This window comes from Oncorhynchus kisutch, linkage group LG17 (genome assembly GCF_002021735.2).
Source record: "Oncorhynchus kisutch isolate 150728-3 linkage group LG17, Okis_V2, whole genome shotgun sequence".
In the NCBI taxonomy this organism is placed as follows: Eukaryota; Metazoa; Chordata; class Actinopteri; order Salmoniformes; family Salmonidae; genus Oncorhynchus; species Oncorhynchus kisutch.
The window spans coordinates 30275124-30298607 of NC_034190.2; the positions used below are offsets into that span (position 1 = coordinate 30275124).

Below are 23484 nucleotides of genomic sequence, written 5' to 3' on the forward strand. Positions count from 1 at the left end.
TATACAGACTTTCCTCTTTTCACTCTGTCAATTAGGTTAGTATTGTGGAGTATCTGCAATGTTGTTGATCCTGCCTCAGTTTTTCCCTATCACAGCCAACAAACTCTGTAGCTGTTTTAAAGTCTCCATTGTCCTCATGGTGATATCCCTGAGCGGTTTCCCTCCTCTCCGTCAACTGAGTCAGGAAGGAAGACGGTATCTTTGTAGTGACTGGGTGTTTTGATACACCATCCAAAGTATAATTACTGGTAAACACTGGTAAACATTAAGTATAAACACTGGTATAAAAACTCCCTGTGCTTACCGGGGGGCTAGAGAGACCGGGCAGGCACCGTGTTATGCAGTGGTGCGCACGGTGTCCCCAGTGCGGGTGCATAGCCCGGTGCGGTATATTCCAGCTCCGCGTATCGGCAGGGCTAGATTGAGCGTCGAGCCAAATGCCATGAAGCCGGCTCTACGCATCTGGTCCCCAGTGCGTCTCCTTGGGCCGGCTTACATGGCACCAGCCTTGCGCTCGGTGTCTCCGGTTCGCCTGCATAGCCCAGTGCGGGATATTCCACCTCGCCGCACTGGCAGGGCGACCGAGAGCATTCAAACAGGTAAGGTTGGGCAGGCTCGGTGCTCAAGAGCTCCAGTGCGCCTGCACGGTCCGGTCTATCCAGTACCACCTCCACACCCCAGCCTTCCGGTAGCAGCTCCCCGCACCAGGCTTCCTGTGCGTGTTCTCGGTCCAGTACCACCAGTGCCAGCACCACGCATCAGGCCTACAGAGGCGCAGAGCCTTCCTCCTCTCCTGCGCTGTCGGAGTCTCCCGCCTGTTCAGCGCTACCAGAGCCTTCCTCCTCTCCTGCGCTGCCGGAGTCTCCCGCCTGTTTAGCGCAGCCAGAGCTGCCAGCCTGCATGGAGCAGCCAGAGCTGCCAGCCTGCATGGAGCAGCCAGAGCCACCAGCCTGCATGGAGCAGCCAGAGCTGTCAGTCTGCATGGAGCAGCCAGAGCTGTCAGTCTGCATGGAGCAGCCAGAGCTGTCAGTCTTCATGGAACAGCCGGAACTGCCAGTCTGCATGGAGCAGCCGGAGCTGCCAGTCTGCAAGGAGCTGCCAGTCTGCAAGGAGCTGCCAGTCTGCGAGGAGCTGCCAGAGCTGCAAGTCTGCATGGAGCAGCCAGAGCTGTCAGTCTGCAAGAAGCAGCCAGAGATGCCAGTCTGCATGGAGCTGCCAGTCTGCATGGAGCAGCCAGAGCTGTCAGTCTGCATGGAGCAGCCAGAGCTGTCAGTCTTCATGGAACAGCCGGAGCTTCCAGTCTGCATGGAGCAGCCGGAGCTGCCAGTCTGCAAGGAGCTGCCAGTCTGCAAGGAGCTGCCAGTCTGCAAGGAGCTGCCAGTCTGCGAGGAGCTGCCAGAGCTGCCAGTCTGCATGGAGCAGCCAGAGCTGTCGACCGCAAGAAGCCGCCAGAGCTGCCAGTCTGCATGGAGCTGCCAGTCTGCATGGAGCAGCCAGAGCTGCCAGTCTGCATGGAGCAGCCAGAGCCGCCAGTCAGCATGGAGCAGCCAGAGCCGCCAGTCAGCATGGAGCAGCCAGAGCCGCCAGTCAGAATGGAGCAGCCAGAGCCGTCAGTCTGCCAGGATCCGCCAGTCAGCCAGACTCTTCCAGATCCGCCAGTCAGCCAGACTCTTCCAGATCCGCCAGTCAGCCAGACTCTTCCAGATCCGCCAGTCAGCCAGACTCTTCCAGATCTGCCAGTCAGCCAGGATCCGCCAGTCAGCCAGACTCTTCTAGATCCGCCAGTCTGCCAGACTCTTCCAGATCCGCCAGTCAGCCAGACTCTTCCAGATCCGTCAGTCTGCCAGACTCTTCCAGATCCGGCAGACTCTTCCAGATCCGCCAGTCTGCCAGACTCTTCCAGATCCGCCAGTCTACCAGGCTCTTCCAGATCCGCCAGTCAGCCAGGATCTGCCAGAGCCTTCCTCCTCTCCTGTGCTGCCGGAGTCTGAAGAGCCCCTCTGTCCCGAGCCGCCCCTCTGTCCCGAGCCGCCCCTCTGTCCCGAGCCGCCCCTCTGTCCCGAGCCGCCCCTCAGTCCCGAGCCGCCCCTCTGTCCCGTGTTATTAAGTAGGGTTGCCGTGGCTAGGAGGTCACGGAAGCGGACAAGGTGGGGGGAAGACTACGGTGAAGTAGGGGCCACGTCCAGCACCAGAGCCGCCACCGCGGACAGATGCCCAGACCCTCCCCTATAGGTTCAGGTTTTGCGGCCGGAGTCCGCACCTTGGGGTGGGGGGGTGTGGGGGGGGGGGGGGGGGGGGTACTGTCACACCCTGACCATAGTTTACTTTGTATATTTCTATGTTTTGGTTGGTCAGGGTGTTATCTGAGTGGGCATTCTATGTTTCATGTCTAGTTTGTCTATTTCTATGTCTGGCCTGATATGGTTCTCAATCAGAGGCAGGTGTTAGTCATTGTCTCTGATTGGGAACCATATTTAGGTAGCCTGGGTTTCACTGTGTGTTTGTGGGTGATTGTTCCTGTGTTTGCACCAGATAGGACTGTTTCGGTTTTCGTTACGTTCTTTTACGTTCTTTGTTTTTGTAGTGTTTGTATTGATTCGTGTTTTATGTTTGTTTATTAAACATGGATCGCAATCTACACGCCGCATTTTGGTCCGACTCTCCTTCACCACAAGAGAACCGTTACAGCTTTCTTTCTTTTTTTTACCAATAAGTGCCCTTCTTTGCAAGGCATAGGAACACCTTCCCAGTGTTTGTGGTTTAATCTGTGTTTGAAATTCACTGCTTGACTGAGGGACCTTACATATAATTGTATGTGTGGGGTACATAGAGGAAGTAGCCATTCAAAAATCATGTTAAAAACTATTATTGCACACATAGACCGTGTAAATTATTTGACTTGTAAAGCATATTTCAGGATTGGCATAACAAAGAGGTTGAATACTTATTTACTCAAGCAATTTACAGCTTTTCATTTTTCATGAATTTGTTAAAAAAATCCTAAAAATAGAATTCCAATTTGGCATTATGGGATATTATGTGTAGGCCAGTGACAAAATCCATTTTAAATTCAGGCTGTAACACAACAAAATGTGGAAAAAGTAAAGAGTTGTGACTACTTTCTGAAGGCACTGTAAGTGATGTCCATTCATCCGCATGATGGATGGATGTGCAATCCTTTCAAAATAATGAATTAGCCTTACAGTATTGCTATATGTGAGAGAATATTACGTATAGTTATTTATCCTCCTGTCTTCTTTACAAGAATATAATAACATGTAGCCATGTCTTGTGCTGTCATAATGAATGACATAAACATGACTCCCATCTTCAATTTATCATCTTTCCCTTTGAAAAAATATGGAAATTGGATTTGTCAGCTGTATTATAGCATATGCTTTTTAGGCAGTAAAAGGCAGATTTCTCTTGTAAAAATGCAACACTAATGTGGGTTTTACTATATTATTTGATGTATTATGTATTATATTTTTAGACATAACTTTTTGATGAACTACACCTATTGCTTTCACAGAATATGTATACGTAGGATTCAGAGTGAACTGCTGGCCGCTGGCAGACTGTTCGAACACTTGAAATGACTTATCCTCTTTTATGAAGTAACATGATTGAAGTGATGCAGTAAATGGATGATTTCTCATGGAAAAAATGCAATGCTAATCTGGATTTACTGCATAATTTCACTAGGGTGTATAAATCCATGTTTACACACAATTGCAAAGCTTCCGCATTTTGTTGCCTTATTTTTTTATTCTATTCTACACAAGTTAATCCATGAAAAAGTATTGAAAACTTTTATTCACTGAGATGTCTTGAATGCATAATTATATACACCTCTTGGTCAGGCACACTTAAATGTGTTCAAGTGCATATATTTCCTTACCAAGTTACACATTACATTGAATGGAATCCACCGTTGCACATTAAGAGTGGTTCATATGACCTGTCAAAAACATTTAGATTTTTCTTCCTATTCAGAAAACAACTGTATCAAAATGAAGACACATAAACTGAAAGCTACCTTTATCACCATGGGTATGTATTACACTCAATGTCATTCCGTGTTCTTGTTTCTAACTCAGTTTTTACAAATTGCCTACCTGTGTATTAATCCTGTGTATTAATCCTGAATCAAAATATTAACAACCAAAAAGGCAAGACGAGACCATATACATTTAGATCATGTAATTATAATAATGAGCAATGATGTACATATTCTTTGCATATTATGTTCCTGTACAATGTATAGGATTATTTCCAAATATATTTATTTTGACATTTCATGGGGGCAATTTTTAATTTTGCCTAGTCTACTGTCAAATGTCTCACCTCGATTAAATACATTTCCAAAATATAAAAAAGGAAAATGACTAAATTGTAAGCGGTAAACATTACCACACTACTGTATATTACTTGAATTATATTACCGCACTACTGTAATGAAAAATGTGCCATCTTGAAAACAAACATAGAATACAACTCAAGTGTACTAATATCAAAATGGTATTATACAATCAAGGGATTTATTTCATACTTTAATTTGTGTAGCTACAAATTATAATTATTTATTGAATATGAAGATATAAAACCTGCACCATGCTGATGACGGGTAATCTTGGAAACATTGATATTATGCACCACAAAACACCTTAACCATTCATCTTAAAATTGCAGTGTTGTTTTGCTGGATTACACATGGAGTTTCGACCATAACTGCAGCTCCTACTACATCAACTACAACTGAAATCCCTGAGCCAACAACTGTAAATCCAACGACAGCAACTGTAACTCTCACAACAACAAATGTACTTCCTACAACAACTGCAGCTACTTCTACAACCACAACAGCAGCACCTTCTACAACTGTAGCTCCTACGACCACTATGACTGCAGCAACTACTACGACCACCACAACTGGTCCTACTGCTACAAGCACAACTTCAGATCCTAATACAACAGTTGCTCTTACAAGCACTACAGCAGCTGAACCTACAACAACTGTAGGTCCTACTACAACAACTGTAGCTCCTAAAACAGCTACAACAACTGCTACAACTGAAGCTCAGACAACAACCACACCTTCCACGACAGCTATAACTGAAGCTACGACAACAACCACACCTACTACGACAGCTACAACTGAAGCTCTTATGACCACCACAACAGCAACACCTGCAATGACAACTGCAGCTCCTATGACAACTGTATCTCTTTTTACCACTACAACTGCAGAACCTACTACAGCTCCTTCTACAACTGTAGCCCCTACTACAGCCACAACAGCAACACCTTCGACAACCACTGCAGCTCTTACTACAACAGCTGTAGATACTACAACAACTACAACTGGAGCACCTGCTACAGAAACTACAATTGCACCTACTACAACCACACCTGCAGCACCTACTACAGCAAATGCAGCTCCTACGACCACTATGACTGCAGCAACTACTACGACAACTGTAGCTCCAACAACAACTACTTCTGCAGCTCCTACGACAACCTCAACTGCAACACCTTCTACAACTGCAGCTCCTACAACCACTATGACTGCTGCAGCAACTACTATGACAACCACAACTGCACCTACTGCTACAACCACAACTGCAGATCCTACTACAACATCAGTTGTAGTTTCAAGCACTGCAGCAGCTGAACCTGCAACAACTGTAGGTCCTATTACAACAACTGTAGCTCCTAAAACAGCTACAACTGCAGCAACTACTACAACTGAAGCTATGACAACAACCACACCTACTACGACAGCTACAACTGAAGCTCCTACGACCACTACAACAACAACTGCAGCTCCTACTACGACCACTGCAGCGCCTACTACAACTGAAGTTACGACAACAACCACACCTACTATGACAGCTACAACTGAAGCTCCTACGACCACTACAACGACAACTGCAGCTCCTGCGACAACTGGAGCACCTACTACGACAACTACAGCACCTACTACGACCACTGCAGCGCCTACTACGACAACTGTAGCTCCCACAACAACTACTTCTGCAGCTCCTGCGACAACTGCAGTTCCTACGACAACTGCAGCTACTACGACAACTGTAGCACCTACGACATCTGCAGCACCTACGACAACTGGAGCACCTACTACGACAACAGCAGCACCTACTACGACCACTGCAGCGCCTACTACAACTGAAGCTACGACAACAACCACACCTACTACGACAGCTACAACTGAAGCTCCTACGACCACTACAACGACAACTGCAGCTCCTGCAACAACTGGAGCACCTACTACGACAACTGCAGCACCTACTACGACCACTGCAGCGCCTACTACGACAACTGTAGCTCCCACAACAACTACTTCTGCAGCTCCTACGACAACTGCAGCTCCTGCGACAACTGCAGTTCCTACGACAACTGCAGCTACTACGACAACTGCAGCACCTACGACAACTGGAGCACCTACTACGACAACAGCAGCACCTACTACGACCACTGCAGCGCCTACTACGACAACTGTATCTCCCACAACAACTACTTCTGCAGCTCCTACGACAACCTCAACTGCAACACCTTCTACAACTGCAGCTCCTACAACCACTATGACTACAGAAACTTCTACGACAACCACAACTGCACCTACTGCTACAACCACAACTGCACCTACTGCTACAACCACAACTGCAGATCCTACTACAACATTAGTTGTAGTTTCAAGCACTGCAGCAGCTGAACCTGCAACAACTGTAGGTCCTACTACAACAACTGTAGCTCCTAAAACAGCTACAACTGCAGCAACTACTACAACTGAAGCTACGACAATAACCACACCTTCCACTACAGCTACAACTGACGGTCCGACAACAACCACACCTACTACGACAGCTACAACTGAAGCTCCTACGACCACAACAATGACAACTGCAGCTCCTGCGACAACTGGAGCACCTTTTACGACAACTGCAGCACCTACTACGACCACTGCATCGCCTACTATGACAACTGTAGCTCCCACAACAACTACTTCTGCAGCTCCTACGACAACTGCAGCTACTACGACAACTGCAGCACCTACGACAACTGGAGCACCTACTACGACAACAGCAGCACCTACTACAACCACTGCAGCGCCTACTACAACTGAAGCTACGACAACAACCACACCTACTACGACAGCTACAACTGAAGCTCCAACGACCACTACAACGACAACTGCAGCTCCTGCGACAACTGGAGCACCTACTACGACAACTGCAGCACCTACTACGACCACTGAAGCGCCTACTTCAACTGAAGCTACGACAACAACCACACCTACAACGACAACTGCAGCTCCTGCGACAACTGGAGCACCTACTACGACAACTGCAGCACCTACTATGACCACTGCAGCGCCTACTACGACAACTGTAGCTCCAACAACAACTACTTCTGCAGCTCCTACGACAACCTCAACTGCAACACCTTCTACAACTGCAGCTCCTACAACCACTATGACTGCTGCAGCAACTACTACGACAACCACAACTGCACCTACTGCTACAACCACAACTGCAGATCCTACTACAACATCAGTTGTAGTTTCAAGCACTGCAGCAGCTGAACCTGCAACAACTGTAGGTCCTACTACAACAACTGTAGCTCCTAAAACAGCTACAATAACTGCTACAACTGAAGCTCAGACAACAACCACACCTTCCACGACAGCTATAACTGAAGCTACGACAACAACCACACCTACTACGACAGCTACAACTGAAGCTCTGATGACCACCACAACAGCAACACCTGCAATGACAACTGCAGCTCCTATGACAACTGTATCTCTTTTTACCACTACAACTTCAGAACCTACTACAGCTCCTTCTACAACTGTAGCCCCTACTACAGCCACAACAGCAACACCTTCGACAACCACTGCAGCTCTTACTACAACAGCTGTAGATACTACAACAACTACAACTGGAGCACCTGCTACAGAAACTACAATTGCACCTACTACAACCACACCTGCAGCACCTACTACAGCAAATGCAGCTCCGACGACCACTATGACTGCAGCAACTACTACGACAACTGTAGCTCCAACAACAACTACTTCTGCAGCTCCTACGACAACCTCAACTGCAACACCTTCTACAACTGCAGCTCCTACAACCACTATGACTGCTGCAGCAACTACTATGACAACCACAACTGCACCTACTGCTACAACCACAACTGCAGATCCTACTACAACATCAGTTGTAGTTTCAAGCACTGCAGCAGCTGAACCTGCAACAACTGTAGGTCCTATTACAACAACTGTAGCTCCTAAAACAGCTACAACTGCAGCAACTACTACAACTGAAGCTATGACAACAACCACACCTACTACGACAGCTACAACTGAAGCTCCTACGACCACTACAACAACAACTGCAGCTCCTACTACGACCACTGCAGCGCCTACTACAACTGAAGTTACGACAACAACCACACCTACTATGACAGCTACAACTGAAGCTCCTACGACCACTACAACGACAACTGCAGCTCCTGCGACAACTGGAGCACCTACTACGACAACTACAGCACCTACTACGACCACTGCAGCGCCTACTACGACAACTGTAGCTCCCACAACAACTACTTCTGCAGCTCCTGCGACAACTGCAGTTCCTACGACAACTGCAGCTACTACGACAACTGTAGCACCTACGACATCTGCAGCACCTACGACAACTGGAGCACCTACTACGACAACAGCAGCACCTACTACGACCACTGCAGCGCCTACTACAACTGAAGCTACGACAACAACCACACCTACTACGACAGCTACAACTGAAGCTCCTACGACCACTACAACGACAACTGCAGCTCCTGCAACAACTGGAGCACCTACTACGACAACTGCAGCACCTACTACGACCACTGCAGCGCCTACTACGACAACTGTAGCTCCCACAACAACTACTTCTGCAGCTCCTACGACAACTGCAGCTCCTGCGACAACTGCAGTTCCTACGACAACTGCAGCTACTACGACAACTGCAGCACCTACGACAACTGGAGCACCTACTACGACAACAGCAGCACCTACTACGACCACTGCAGCGCCTACTACGACAACTGTATCTCCCACAACAACTACTTCTGCAGCTCCTACGACAACCTCAACTGCAACACCTTCTACAACTGCAGCTCCTACAACCACTATGACTACAGAAACTTCTACGACAACCACAACTGCACCTACTGCTACAACCACAACTGCACCTACTGCTACAACCACAACTGCAGATCCTACTACAACATTAGTTGTAGTTTCAAGCACTGCAGCAGCTGAACCTGCAACAACTGTAGGTCCTACTACAACAACTGTAGCTCCTAAAACAGCTACAACTGCAGCAACTACTACAACTGAAGCTACGACAATAACCACACCTTCCACTACAGCTACAACTGACGGTCCGACAACAACCACACCTACTACGACAGCTACAACTGAAGCTCCTACGACCACAACAATGACAACTGCAGCTCCTGCGACAACTGGAGCACCTTTTACGACAACTGCAGCACCTACTACGACCACTGCATCGCCTACTATGACAACTGTAGCTCCCACAACAACTACTTCTGCAGCTCCTACGACAACTGCAGCTCCTGCGACAACTGCAGTTCCTACGACAACTGCAGCTACTACGACAACTGCAGCACCTACGACAACTGCAGCACCTACTACGACCACTGCAGCGCCTACTACGACAACTGTAGCTCCCACAACAACTACTTCTGCAGCTCCTACGACAACTGCAGCTACTACGACAACTGCAGCACCTACGACAACTGGAGCACCTACTACGACAACAGCAGCACCTACTACAACCACTGCAGCGCCTACTACAACTGAAGCTACGACAACAACCACACCTACTACGACAGCTACAACTGAAGCTCCAACGACCACTACAACGACAACTGCAGCTCCTGCGACAACTGGAGCACCTACTACGACAACTGCAGCACCTACTACGACCACTGCAGCGCCTACTTCAACTGAAGCTACGACAACAACCACACCTACAACGACAACTGCAGCTCCTGCGACAACTGGAGCACCTACTACGACAACTGCAGCACCTACTATGACCACTGCAGCGCCTACTACGACAACTGTAGCTCCAACAACAACTACTTCTGCAGCTCCTACGACAACCTCAACTGCAACACCTTCTACAACTGCAGCTCCTACAACCACTATGACTGCAGCAACTACTACGGCAACCTCAACTGCACCTACTGCTACAACCACAACTGCACCTACTGCTACAACCACAACTGCAGATCCTACTACAACATCAGTTGTAGTTTCAAGCACTGCAGCAGCTGAACCTGCAACAACTGTAGGTCCTACGACAACAACTGTAGCTCCTAAAACAGCTACAACTGCAGCAACTACTACAACTGAAGCAACGACAATAACCACACCTTCCACTACAGCTACAACTGACGGTCCGACAACAACCACACCTACTACGACAGCTACAACTGAAGCTCCTACGACCACAACAACGACAACTGCAGCTCCTGCGACAACTGGAGCACCTTTTACGACAACTGCAGCACCTACTACGACCACTGCATCGCCTACTATGACAACTGTAGCTCCCACAACAACTACTTCTGCAGCTCCTACAACAACTGCAGCTCCTGCGACAACTGCAGTTCCTACGACAACTGCAGCTACTACGACAACTGCAGCACCTACGACAACTGCAGCACCTACTACGACCACTGCAGCGCCTACTACGACAACTGTAGCTCCCACAACAACTACTTCTGCAGCTCCTACGACAACTGCAGCTCCTGCGACAACTGCAGTTCCTACGACAACTGCAGCTACAACGACAACTGCAGCTCCTGCGACAACTGGAGCACCTACTACGACAACTGCAGCACCTACTACGACCACTGAAGCGCCTACTTCAACTGAAGCTACGACAACAACCACACCTACAACGACAACTGCAGCTCCTGCGACAACTGGAGCACCTACTACGACAACTGCAGCACCTACTATGACCACTGCAGCGCCTACTACGACAACTGTAGCTCCAACAACAACTACTTCTGCAGCTCCTACGACAACCTCAACTGCAACACCTTCTACAACTGCAGCTCCTACAACCACTATGACTGCTGCAGCAACTACTACGACAACCACAACTGCACCTACTGCTACAACCACAACTGCAGATCCTACTACAACATCAGTTGTAGTTTCAAGCACTGCAGCAGCTGAACCTGCAACAACTGTAGGTCCTACTACAACAACTGTAGCTCCTAAAACAGCTACAATAACTGCTACAACTGAAGCTCAGACAACAACCACACCTTCCACGACAGCTATAACTGAAGCTACGACAACAACCACACCTACTACGACAGCTACAACTGAAGCTCTGATGACCACCACAACAGCAACACCTGCAATGACAACTGCAGCTCCTATGACAACTGTATCTCTTTTTACCACTACAACTGCAGAACCTACTACAGCTCCTTCTACAACTGTAGCCCCTACTACAGCCACAACAGCAACACCTTCGACAACCACTGCAGCTCTTACTACAACAGCTGTAGATACTACAACAACTACAACTGGAGCACCTGCTACAGAAACTACAATTGCACCTACTACAACCACACCTGCAGCACCTACTACAGCAAATGCAGCTCCGACGACCACTATGACTGCAGCAACTACTACGACAACTGTAGCTCCAACAACAACTACTTCTGCAGCTCCTACGACAACCTCAACTGCAACACCTTCTACAACTGCAGCTCCTACAACCACTATGACTGCTGCAGCAACTACTATGACAACCACAACTGCACCTACTGCTACAACCACAACTGCAGATCCTACTACAACATCAGTTGTAGTTTCAAGCACTGCAGCAGCTGAACCTGCAACAACTGTAGGTCCTATTACAACAACTGTAGCTCCTAAAACAGCTACAACTGCAGCAACTACTACAACTGAAGCTATGACAACAACCACACCTACTACGACAGCTACAACTGAAGCTCCTACGACCACTACAACAACAACTGCAGCTCCTACTACGACCACTGCAGCGCCTACTACAACTGAAGTTACGACAACAACCACACCTACTATGACAGCTACAACTGAAGCTCCTACGACCACTACAACGACAACTGCAGCTCCTGCGACAACTGGAGCACCTACTACGACAACTACAGCACCTACTACGACCACTGCAGCGCCTACTACGACAACTGTAGCTCCCACAACAACTACTTCTGCAGCTCCTGCGACAACTGCAGTTCCTACGACAACTGCAGCTACTACGACAACTGTAGCACCTACGACATCTGCAGCACCTACGACAACTGGAGCACCTACTACGACAACAGCAGCACCTACTACGACCACTGCAGCGCCTACTACAACTGAAGCTACGACAACAACCACACCTACTACGACAGCTACAACTGAAGCTCCTACGACCACTACAACGACAACTGCAGCTCCTGCAACAACTGGAGCACCTACTACGACAACTGCAGCACCTACTACGACCACTGCAGCGCCTACTACGACAACTGTAGCTCCCACAACAACTACTTCTGCAGCTCCTACGACAACTGCAGCTCCTGCGACAACTGCAGTTCCTACGACAACTGCAGCTACTACGACAACTGCAGCACCTACGACAACTGGAGCACCTACTACGACAACAGCAGCACCTACTACGACCACTGCAGCGCCTACTACGACAACTGTATCTCCCACAACAACTACTTCTGCAGCTCCTACGACAACCTCAACTGCAACACCTTCTACAACTGCAGCTCCTACAACCACTATGACTACAGAAACTTCTACGACAACCACAACTGCACCTACTGCTACAACCACAACTGCACCTACTGCTACAACCACAACTGCAGATCCTACTACAACATTAGTTGTAGTTTCAAGCACTGCAGCAGCTGAACCTGCAACAACTGTAGGTCCTACTACAACAACTGTAGCTCCTAAAACAGCTACAACTGCAGCAACTACTACAACTGAAGCTACGACAATAACCACACCTTCCACTACAGCTACAACTGACGGTCCGACAACAACCACACCTACTACGACAGCTACAACTGAAGCTCCTACGACCACAACAATGACAACTGCAGCTCCTGCGACAACTGGAGCACCTTTTACGACAACTGCAGCACCTACTACGACCACTGCATCGCCTACTATGACAACTGTAGCTCCCACAACAACTACTTCTGCAGCTCCTACGACAACTGCAGCTCCTGCGACAACTGCAGTTCCTACGACAACTGCAGCTACTACGACAACTGCAGCACCTACGACAACTGCAGCACCTACTACGACCACTGCAGCGCCTACTACGACAACTGTAGCTCCCACAACAACTACTTCTGCAGCTACTACGACAACTGCAGCACCTACGACAACTGGAGCACCTACTACGACAACAGCAGCACCTACTACAACCACTGCAGCGCCTACTACAACTGAAGCTACGACAACAACCACACCTACTACGACAGCTACAACTGAAGCTCCAACGACCACTACAACGACAACTGCAGCTCCTGCGACAACTGGAGCACCTACTACGACAACTGCAGCACCTACTACGACCACTGCAGCGCCTACTTCAACTGAAGCTACGACAACAACCACACCTACAACGACAACTGCAGCTCCTGCGACAACTGGAGCACCTACTACGACAACTGCAGCACCTACTATGACCACTGCAGCGCCTACTACGACAACTGTAGCTCCAACAACAACTACTTCTGCAGCTCCTACGACAACCTCAACTGCAACACCTTCTACAACTGCAGCTCCTACAACCACTATGACTGCAGCAACTACTACGGCAACCTCAACTGCACCTACTGCTACAACCACAACTGCACCTACTGCTACAACCACAACTGCAGATCCTACTACAACATCAGTTGTAGTTTCAAGCACTGCAGCAGCTGAACCTGCAACAACTGTAGGTCCTACGACAACAACTGTAGCTCCTAAAACAGCTACAACTGCAGCAACTACTACAACTGAAGCAACGACAATAACCACACCTTCCACTACAGCTACAACTGACGGTCCGACAACAACCACACCTACTACGACAGCTACAACTGAAGCTCCTACGACCACAACAACGACAACTGCAGCTCCTGCGACAACTGGAGCACCTTTTACGACAACTGCAGCACCTACTACGACCACTGCATCGCCTACTATGACAACTGTAGCTCCCACAACAACTACTTCTGCAGCTCCTACAACAACTGCAGCTCCTGCGACAACTGCAGTTCCTACGACAACTGCAGCTACTACGACAACTGCAGCACCTACGACAACTGCAGCACCTACTACGACCACTGCAGCGCCTACTACGACAACTGTAGCTCCCACAACAACTACTTCTGCAGCTCCTACGACAACTGCAGCTACTCCGACAACTGCAGCACCTACGACAACAGCAGCACCTACTACGACCACTGCAGCGCCTACTACAACTGAAGCTACGACAACAACCACACCTACTACGACAGCTACAACTGAAGCTCCTACGACCACTACAACGACAACTGCAGCTCCTGCGACAACTGGAGCACCTACTACGACAACTGCAGCACCTACTACGACCACTGAAGCGCCTACTACGACAACTGTAGCTCCCACAACAACTACTTCTGCGGCTCCTACGACAACTGCAGCTCCTGCGACAACTGCAGTTCCTACTACAACTGCAGCTACTACGACAACTGGAGCACCTACTACGACAACAGCAGCACCTACTACGACCACTGCAGTGCCTACTACGACAACTGTAGCTCCCACAACAACTACTTCTGCAGCTCCTACGACAACCTCAACTGCAACACCTTCTACAACTGCAGCTCCTACAACCACTATGACTACAGCAACTACTACGACAACCACAACTGCACCTACTGCTACAACCACAACTGCAGATCCTACTACAACATTAGTTGTAGTTTCAAGCACTGCAGCAGCTGAACCTGCAACACCTGTAGGTCCTACTACAACAACTGTAGCTCCTAAAACAGCTACAACTGCAGCAACTACTACAACTGAAGCTACGACAACAACCACACCTTCCACTACAGCTACAACTGACGGTCCGACAACAACCACACCTACTACGACAGCTACAACTGAAGCTCCTACGACCACTACAACGACAACTGCAGCTCCTGCGACAACTGGAGCACCTACTACGACAACTGCATCACCTACTACGACCACTGCAGCGCCTACTGCGACAACTGTAGCTCCCACAACAACTACTTCTGCAGCTCCTACGACAACTGCAGCTCCTGCAACAACTGCAGTTCCTACGACAACTGCAGCTACTACGACAACTGCAGCTCCTGCAACAACTGCAGTTCCTACGACAACTGCAGCTACTACGACAACTGCAGCACCTACGACAACTGTAGCTCCAACAACAACTACTTCTGCAGCTCCTACGACAACCTCAACTGCAACACCTTCTACAACTGCAGCTCCTACAACAACTATGACTGCAGCAACTACTACGGCAACCTCAACTGCACCTACTGCTACAACCACAACTGCACCTACTGCTACAACCACAACTGCACCTACTGCTACAACCACAACTGCAGATCCTACTACAACATCAGTTGTAGTTTCAAGCACTGCAGCAGCTGAACCTGCAACAACTGTAGGTCCTACGACAACTACTGTAGCTCCTAAAACAGCTACAACTGCAGCAACTACTACAACTGAAGCTGCGACAACAACCACACCTTCCACTACAGCTACAACTGACGGTCCGACAACAACCACACCTACTACGACAGCTACAACTGAAGCTCCTACGACCACAACAATGACAACTGCAGCTCCTGCGACAACTGGAGCACCTACTACGACAACTGCAGCACCTACTACGACCACTGCATCGCCTACTATGACAACTGTAGCTCCCACAACAACTACTTCTGCAGCTCCTACGACAACTGCAGCTCCTGCGACAACTGCAGTTCCAACGACAACTGCAGCTACTACGACAACTGCAGCAACTACGACAACTTCAGCACCTACGACAACTGCAGCACCTACTACGACCACTGCAGCGCCTACTACGACAACTGTAGCTCCCACAACAACTACTTCTGCAGCTCCTACGACAACTGCAGCTCCTGCGACAACTGCAGTTCCTACGACAACTGCAGCTACTACGACAACTGCAGCACCTACGACAACTGGAGCACCTACTACGACAACTGCAGCGCCTACTACGACAACTGTAGCTCCCACAACAACTACTTCTGCAGCTGCTACGACAACCTCAACTTCAACACCTTCTACAACTGCAGCTCCTACAACCACTATGACTGCTGCAGCAACTACAACGACAACCACAACTACACCTACTGCTACAACCACAACTGCAGATCCTACTACAACATCAGTTGTAGTTTCAAGCACTGCAGCAGCTGAACCTGCAACAACTGTAGGTCCTACTACAACAACTGTAGCTCCTAAAACAGCTACAACTACAGCAACTACTACAACTGAAGCTATGACAACGACCACACCTACTACGACAGCTACAACTGAAGCTCCTACGACCACTACAACGACAACTGCAGCTCCTACTACGACCACTGCAGAGCCTACTACAACTGAAGTTACGACAACAACCACACCTACTATGACAGCTACAACTGAAGCTCCTATGACCACTACAACGACAACTGCAGCTCCTGCGACAACTGGAGCACCTACTACGACAACTGCAGCACCTACTACGACCACTGCAGCGCCTACTACGACAACTGTAGCTCCCACAACAACTACTTCTGCAGCTCCTGCAACAACTGCAGTTCCTACGACAACTGGAGGACCTTCTACGACAACTGCAGCACCTACTACGACCACTGCAGCGCCTACTACAACTGAAGCTACGACAACAACCACACCTACTACGACAGCTACAACTGAAGCTCCTACGACCACTACAACGACAACTGCAGCTCCTGCGACAACTGGAGCACCTACTACGACAACTGCAGCACCTACTACGACCACTGCAGCGCCTACTACAACTGAAGCTACAACAACAACCACACCTACTACGACAGCTACAACTGAAGCTCCTACGACCACTACAACGACAAATGCAGCTCCTGCGACAACTGGAGCACCTACTACGACAACTGCAGCACCTACTACGACCACTACAGGGCCTACTACGACAACTGTAGCTCCCACAACAACTACTTCTGCAGCTCCTACGACAACTGCAGCTCCTGCGACAACTGCAGTTCCTACGACAATTGCAGCTACTACGACAACTGTAGCACCTACGACAACTGCAGCACCTACGACAACTGGAGCACCTACTACGACAACTGCAGCGCCTACTACGACAACTGTAGCTCCCACAACAACTACTTCTGCAGCTCCTACGACAACCTCAACTGCAACACCTTCTACAACTGCAGCTTCTACAATCACTATGACTACAGCAACTACTACGACAACCACAACTGCACCTACTGCTACAACCACAACTGCAGATCCTACTACAACACTAGTTGTAGTTTCAAGCACTGCAACAGATGAACCTGCAACAACTGTAGGTCCTACGACAACAACTGTAGCTCCTAAAACAGCTACAACTGCAGCAACTACTACAACTGAAGCTACGACAACAACCACACCTTCCACTACAGCTACAACTGACGGTCCGACAACAACCACACCTACTACGACAGTTACAGCTGAAGCTCCTACGACCACAACAACGACAACTGCAGCTCCTGCGGAAACTGGAGCACCTACTACGACAACTGCAGCACCTACTACGACCACTGCATCGCCTACTATGGCAACTGTAGCTCCCACAACAACTACTTCTGCAGCTCCTACGACAACTGCAGCTCCTGCGACAACTGCAGTTCCTACGACGACTGCAGCTACTACGACAACTGCAGCACCTACGACAACTGGAGCACCTACTACGACAACTGCAGCACCTACTACGACCACTGCAGCGCCTACTACGACAACTGTAGCTCCCACAACAACTACTTCGGCAGCTCCTACGACAACTGCAGCCCCTGCGACAACTGCAGTTCCTACGACAACTGCAGCTACTACGACAACTGCAGCACCTACGACAACTGCAGCACCTACGACAACTGAAGTTACGACAACAACCACACCTACTATGACAGCTACAACTGAAGCTCCTACGACCACTACAACGACAACTGCAGCTCCTGCGACAACTGGAGCACCTACTACGACAACTGCAGCACCTACTACGACCACTGCAGCGCCTACTACGACAACTGTAGCTCCCACAACAACTACGTCTGCAGCTCCTGCGACAACTGCAGTTCCTACGACAACTGGAGCACCTACTACGACAACTGCAGCACCTACTACGACCACTGCAGCGCCTACTACAACTGAAGCTACGACAACAACCACACCTTCCACTACAGCTACAACTGACGGTCCGACAACAACCACACCTACTACGACAGCTACAACTGAAGCTCCTACGACCATAACAATGACAACTGCAGCTCCTGCGACAACTGGAGCACCTACTACGACAACTGCAGCACCTACTACGACCACTGCATCGCCTACTATGACAACTGTAGCTCCCACAACAACTACTTCGGCAGCTCCTACGACAACTGCAGCTCCTGCGACAACTGCAGTTCCTACGACAACTGCAGCTACTACGACAACTGCAGCACCTACGACAACTGCAGCACCTACGACAACTGGAGCACCTACTACGACAACTGCAGCGCCTACTACAACAACTGTAGCTCCCACAACAACTACTTCTGCAGCTGCTACGACAACCTCAACTGCAACACCTTCTACAACTGCAGCTCCTACAACCACTATGACTGCTGCAGCAACTACTACGACAACCACAACTGCACCTACTGCTACAACCACAACTGCAGATCCTACTACAACATCAGTTGTAGTTTCAAGCACTGCAGCAGCTGAACCTGCAACAACTGTAGGTCCTATTACAACAACTGTTGCTCCTAAAACAGCTACAACTGCAGCAACTACTACAACTGAAGCTATGACAACAACCACACCTACTACGTCAGCTACAACTGAAGCTCCTACGACCACTACAACGACAACTGCAGCTCCTACTACGACCACTGCAGCGCCTACTACAACTGAAGTTACGACAACAACCACACCTACTATGACAGCTACAACTGAAGCTCCTACGACCACTACAACGACAACTGCAGCTCCTGCGACAACTGGAGCACCTACTACGACAACTGCAGCACCTACTACGACCACTGCAGCGCCTACTACGACAACTGTAGCTCCCACAACAACTACGTCTGCAGCTCCTGCGACAACTGCAGTTCCTACGACAACTGGAGCACCTACTACGACAACTGCAGCACCTACTACGACCACTGCAGCGCCTACTACAACTGAAGCTACGACAACAACCACACCTTCCACTACAGCTACAACTGACGGTCCGACAACAACCACACCTACTACGACAGCTACAACTGAAGCTCCTACGACCATAACAATGACAACTGCAGCTCCTGCGACAACTGCAGCACCTACTACGACCACTGCATCGCCTACTATGACAACTGTAGCTCCCACAACAACTACTTCGGCAGCTCCTACGACAACTGCAGCTCCTGCGACAACTGCAGTTCCTACGACAACTGCAGCTACTACGACAACTGCAGCACCTACGACAACTGCAGCACCTACGACAACTGGAGCACCTACTACGACAACTGCAGCGCCTACTACAACAACTGTAGCTCCCACAACAACTACTTCTGCAGCTGCTACGACAACCTCAACTGCAACACCTTCTACAACTGCAGCTCCTACAACCACTATGACTGCTGCAGCAACTACTACGACAACCACAACTGCACCTACTGCTACAACCACAACTGCAGATCCTACTACAACATCAGTTGTAGTTTCAAGCACTGCAGCAGCTGAACCTGCAACAACTGTAGGTCCTATTACAACAACTGTTGCTCCTAAAACAGCTACAACTGCAGCAACTACTACAACTGAAGCTATGACAACAACCACACCTACTACGTCAGCTACAACTGAAGCTCCTACGACCACTACAACGACAACTGCAGCTCCTACTACGACCACTGCAGCGCCTACTACAACTGAAGTTACGACAACAACCACACCTACTATGACAGCTACAACTGAAGCTCCTACGACCACTACAACGACAACTGCAGCTCCTGCGACAACTGGAGCACCTACTACGACAACTGCAGCACCTACTACGACCACTGCAGCGCCTACTACGACAACTGTAGCTCCCACAACAACTACGTCTGCAGCTCCTGCGACAACTGCAGTTCCTACGACAACTGGAGCACCTACTACGACAACTGCAGCACCTACTACGACCACTGCAGCGCCTACTACAACTGAAGCTACGACAACAACCACACCTTCCACTACAGCTACAACTGACGGTCCGACAACAACCACACCTACTACGACATCTACAACTGAAGCTCCTACGACCATAACAATGACAACTGCAGCTCCTGCGACAACTGGAGCACCTACTACGACAACTGCAGCACCTACTACGACCACTGCATCGCCTACTATGACAACTGTAGCTCCCACAACAACTACTTCGGCAGCTCCTACGACAACTGCAGCTCCTGCGACAACTGCAGTTCCTACGACAACTGCAGCTACTACGACAACTGCAGCACCTACGACAACTGCAGCACCTACGACAACTGGAGCACCTACTACGACAACTGCAGTGCCTACTACAACAACTGTAGCTCCCACAACAACTACTTCTGCAGCTGCTACGGCAACCTCAACTGCAACACCTTCTACAACTGCAGCTCCTACAACCACTATGACTGCTGCAGCAACTACTACGACAACCACAACTGCACCTACTGCTACAACCACAACTGCAGATCCTACTACAACATCAGTTGTAGTTTCAAGCACTGCAGCAGCTGAACCTGCAACAACTGTAGGTCCTATTACAACAACTGTTGCTCCTAAAACAGCTACAACTGCAGCAACTACTACAACTGAAGCTATGACAACAACCACACCTACTACGTCAGCTACAACTGAAGCTCCTACGACCACTACAACGACAACTGCAGCTCCTACTACGACCACTGCAGCGCCTACTACAACTGAAGTTACGACAACAACCACACCTACTATGACAGCTACAACTGAAGCTCCTACGACCACTACAACGACAACTGCAGCTCCTGCGACAACTGGAGCACCTACTACGACAACTGCAGCACCTACTACGACCACTGCAGCGCCTACTACGACAACTGTAGCTCCCACAACAACTACGTCTGCAGCTCCTGCGACAACTGCAGTTCCTACGACAACTGGAGCACCTACTACGACAACTGCAGCACCTACTACGACCACTGCAGCGCCTACTACAACTGAAGCTACGACAACAACCACACCTTCCACTACAGCTACAACTGACGGTCCGACAACAACCACACCTACTACGACAGCTACAACTGAAGCTCCTACGACCATAACAATGACAACTGCAGCTCCTGCGACAACTGGAGCACCTACTACGACAACTGCAGCACCTACTATGACAACTGTAGCTCCCACAACAACTACTTCTGCAGCTCCTACGACAACTGCAGCTCCTGCGACAACTGCAGTTCCTACGACAACTGCAGCACCAACGACAACTGCAGCACCTACGACAACTGCAGCACCTACGACAACTGGAGCACCTACTACGACAACTGCAGCACCTACTACGACCACTGCAGAGCCTACTAAGACAACTGTAGCTCCCACAACAACTACTTCTGCAGCTCCTGCGACAACTGCAGTTCCTACGACAACTGGAGGACCTACTACGACAACTGCAGCACCTACTACGACCACTGCAGCGCCTACTACAACTGAAGCTACGACAACAACCACACCTACTACGACAGCTACAACTGAAGCTCCTACGACCACTACAACGACAACTGCAGCTCCTGCGACAACTGGAGCACCTACTACGACAACTGCAGCACCTACTACGACCACTGCAGCGCCTACTACAACTGAAGCTACAACAACAACCACACCTACTACGACAGCTACAACTGAAGCTCCTACGACCACTACAACGACAACTGCAGCTCCTGCGACAACTGGAGCACCTACTACGACAACTGCAGCACCTACTACGACCACTACAGGGCCTACTACGACAACTGTAGCTCCCACAACAACTACTTCTGCAGCTCCTACGACAACTGCAGCTCCTGCGACAACTGCAGTTCCTACGACAACTGCAGCTACTACGACAACTGTAGCACCTACGACAACTGCAGCACCTACGACAACTGGAGCACCTACTACGACAACTGCAGCGCCAACTACGACAACTGTAGCTCCCACAACAACTACTTCTGCAGCTCCTACGACAACCTCAACTGCAACACCTTCTACAACTGCAGCTTCTACAATCACTATGACTACAGCAACTACTACGACAACCACAACTGCACCTACTGCTACAACCACAACTGCAGATCCTACTACAACATTAGTTGTAGTTTCAAGCACTGCAACAGCTGAACCTGCAACAACTGTAGGTCCTACGACAACTACAACTGTAGCTCCTAAAACAGCTACAACTGCAGCAACTACTACAACTGAAGCTACGACAACAACCACACCTTCCACTACAGCTACAACTGACGGTCCGACAACAACCACACCTACTACGACAGCTACAACTGAAGCTCCTACGACCACAACAACGACAACTGCAGCTCCTGCGACAACTGGAGCACCTACTACGACAACTGCAGCACCTACTACGACCACTGCTTCGCCTACTATGACAACTGTAGCTCCCACAACAACTACTTCTGCAGCTCCTACGACAACTGCAGCTCCTGCGACGACTGCAGTTCCTACGACAACTGCAGCTACTACGACAACTGCAGCACCTACGACAACTGCAGCACCTACGACAACTGGAGCACCTACTACGACAACTGGAGCACCTACTACGACAACTGCAGCGCCTACTACAACAACTGTTGCTCCCACAACAACTACTTCTGCAGCTGCTACGACAACTGCAGCTCCTGCGACAACTGCAGCTCCTACGACAACTGCAGCACCTACGACAACTGCAGCACCTACGACAACTGGAGCACCTACTACGACAACTGCAGCACCTACTACGACCACTGCAGCACCTACTACGACAACTGTAGCTCCCACAACAACTACTTCTGCAGCTCCTACGACAACCACAGCTCCTGCGACAACTGCAGTTCCTACGACAACTGCAGCAC

The 23484-nt window shown here is 49.5% G+C and overlaps 4 protein-coding genes across 4 annotated transcripts; all 4 read left to right on the top strand.

Annotated features, from left to right (window-relative positions):
• The first annotated feature begins 4384 nt into the window (after positions 1–4384).
• LOC116354336 (mucin-5AC-like) lies at positions 4385–8788 on the top strand. The gene is made up of 7 exons (XM_031793201.1): positions 4385–4395; positions 4846–4950; positions 5251–5480; positions 5551–7676; positions 7783–7790; positions 7849–8256; positions 8659–8788. The coding sequence occupies exons 1-7, from the start codon at positions 4385–4387 to the stop codon at positions 8786–8788; spliced, it is 3018 nt and encodes a 1005-aa protein (XP_031649061.1).
• Positions 8789–9200: 412 nt separating this feature from the next.
• Positions 9201–19111, top strand: LOC116354337 (mucin-2-like). Its single transcript, XM_031793202.1, has 12 exons — positions 9201–10652; positions 11091–11240; positions 11370–11443; positions 12044–12540; positions 13570–14014; positions 14141–14321; positions 14436–14996; positions 15412–15470; positions 15562–15746; positions 15811–17966; positions 18457–18635; positions 18946–19111. The coding sequence occupies exons 1-12, from the start codon at positions 9201–9203 to the stop codon at positions 19109–19111; spliced, it is 6105 nt and encodes a 2034-aa protein (XP_031649062.1).
• An 82-nt stretch (positions 19112–19193) lies between these two features.
• On the top strand, positions 19194–20575 carry LOC116354338 (mucin-2-like). Its single transcript, XM_031793203.1, has 2 exons — positions 19194–20218; positions 20458–20575. Exons 1-2 carry the CDS (start codon positions 19194–19196, stop codon positions 20573–20575), a joined length of 1143 nt encoding a protein of 380 aa, XP_031649063.1.
• A 220-nt stretch (positions 20576–20795) lies between these two features.
• LOC116354339 (mucin-5AC-like) lies at positions 20796–22087 on the top strand (the record flags this gene model as incomplete). Its single annotated transcript, XM_031793204.1, has 2 exons — positions 20796–21642; positions 21960–22087. Coding segments are annotated over 2 exons (975 nt in total), but the record flags the coding sequence as incomplete, so codon positions are not given.
• Between the last annotated feature and the right edge of the window lie 1397 nt (positions 22088–23484).

What these genes read in the sequence shown, in the direction of transcription:
- LOC116354336 (XM_031793201.1), top strand. An exon ending in CAGCAACTACTACGACAACT is followed by an intron (nt 5,481 to 5,550) that starts GTAGCTCCAACA and finishes CTACAACTGCAG; the next exon opens with CTCCTACAACCACTATGACT. An exon ending in AACATCAGTTGTAGTTTCAA is followed by an intron (nt 8,257 to 8,658) that starts GCACTGCAGCAG and finishes CGACAACTGCAG; the next exon opens with TTCCTACGACAACTGCAGCT.
- LOC116354337 (XM_031793202.1), top strand. Translation starts at nt 9,201, where the DNA reads ATGACTACAGAAACTTCTACGACAACCACAACTGCACCTACTGCTACA. An exon ending in CGCCTACTATGACAACTGTA is followed by an intron (nt 14,322 to 14,435) that starts GCTCCCACAACA and finishes ACGACAACTGCA; the next exon opens with GCACCTACTACGACCACTGC. An exon ending in ATCCTACTACAACATCAGTT is followed by an intron (nt 15,747 to 15,810) that starts GTAGTTTCAAGC and finishes CAACTACTGTAG; the next exon opens with CTCCTAAAACAGCTACAACT.
- LOC116354338 (XM_031793203.1), top strand. Translation starts at nt 19,194, where the DNA reads ATGACAACAACCACACCTACTACGTCAGCTACAACTGAAGCTCCTACG. An exon ending in ACAACAACCACACCTACTAC is followed by an intron (nt 20,219 to 20,457) that starts GTCAGCTACAAC and finishes CGACAACTGTAG; the next exon opens with CTCCCACAACAACTACGTCT.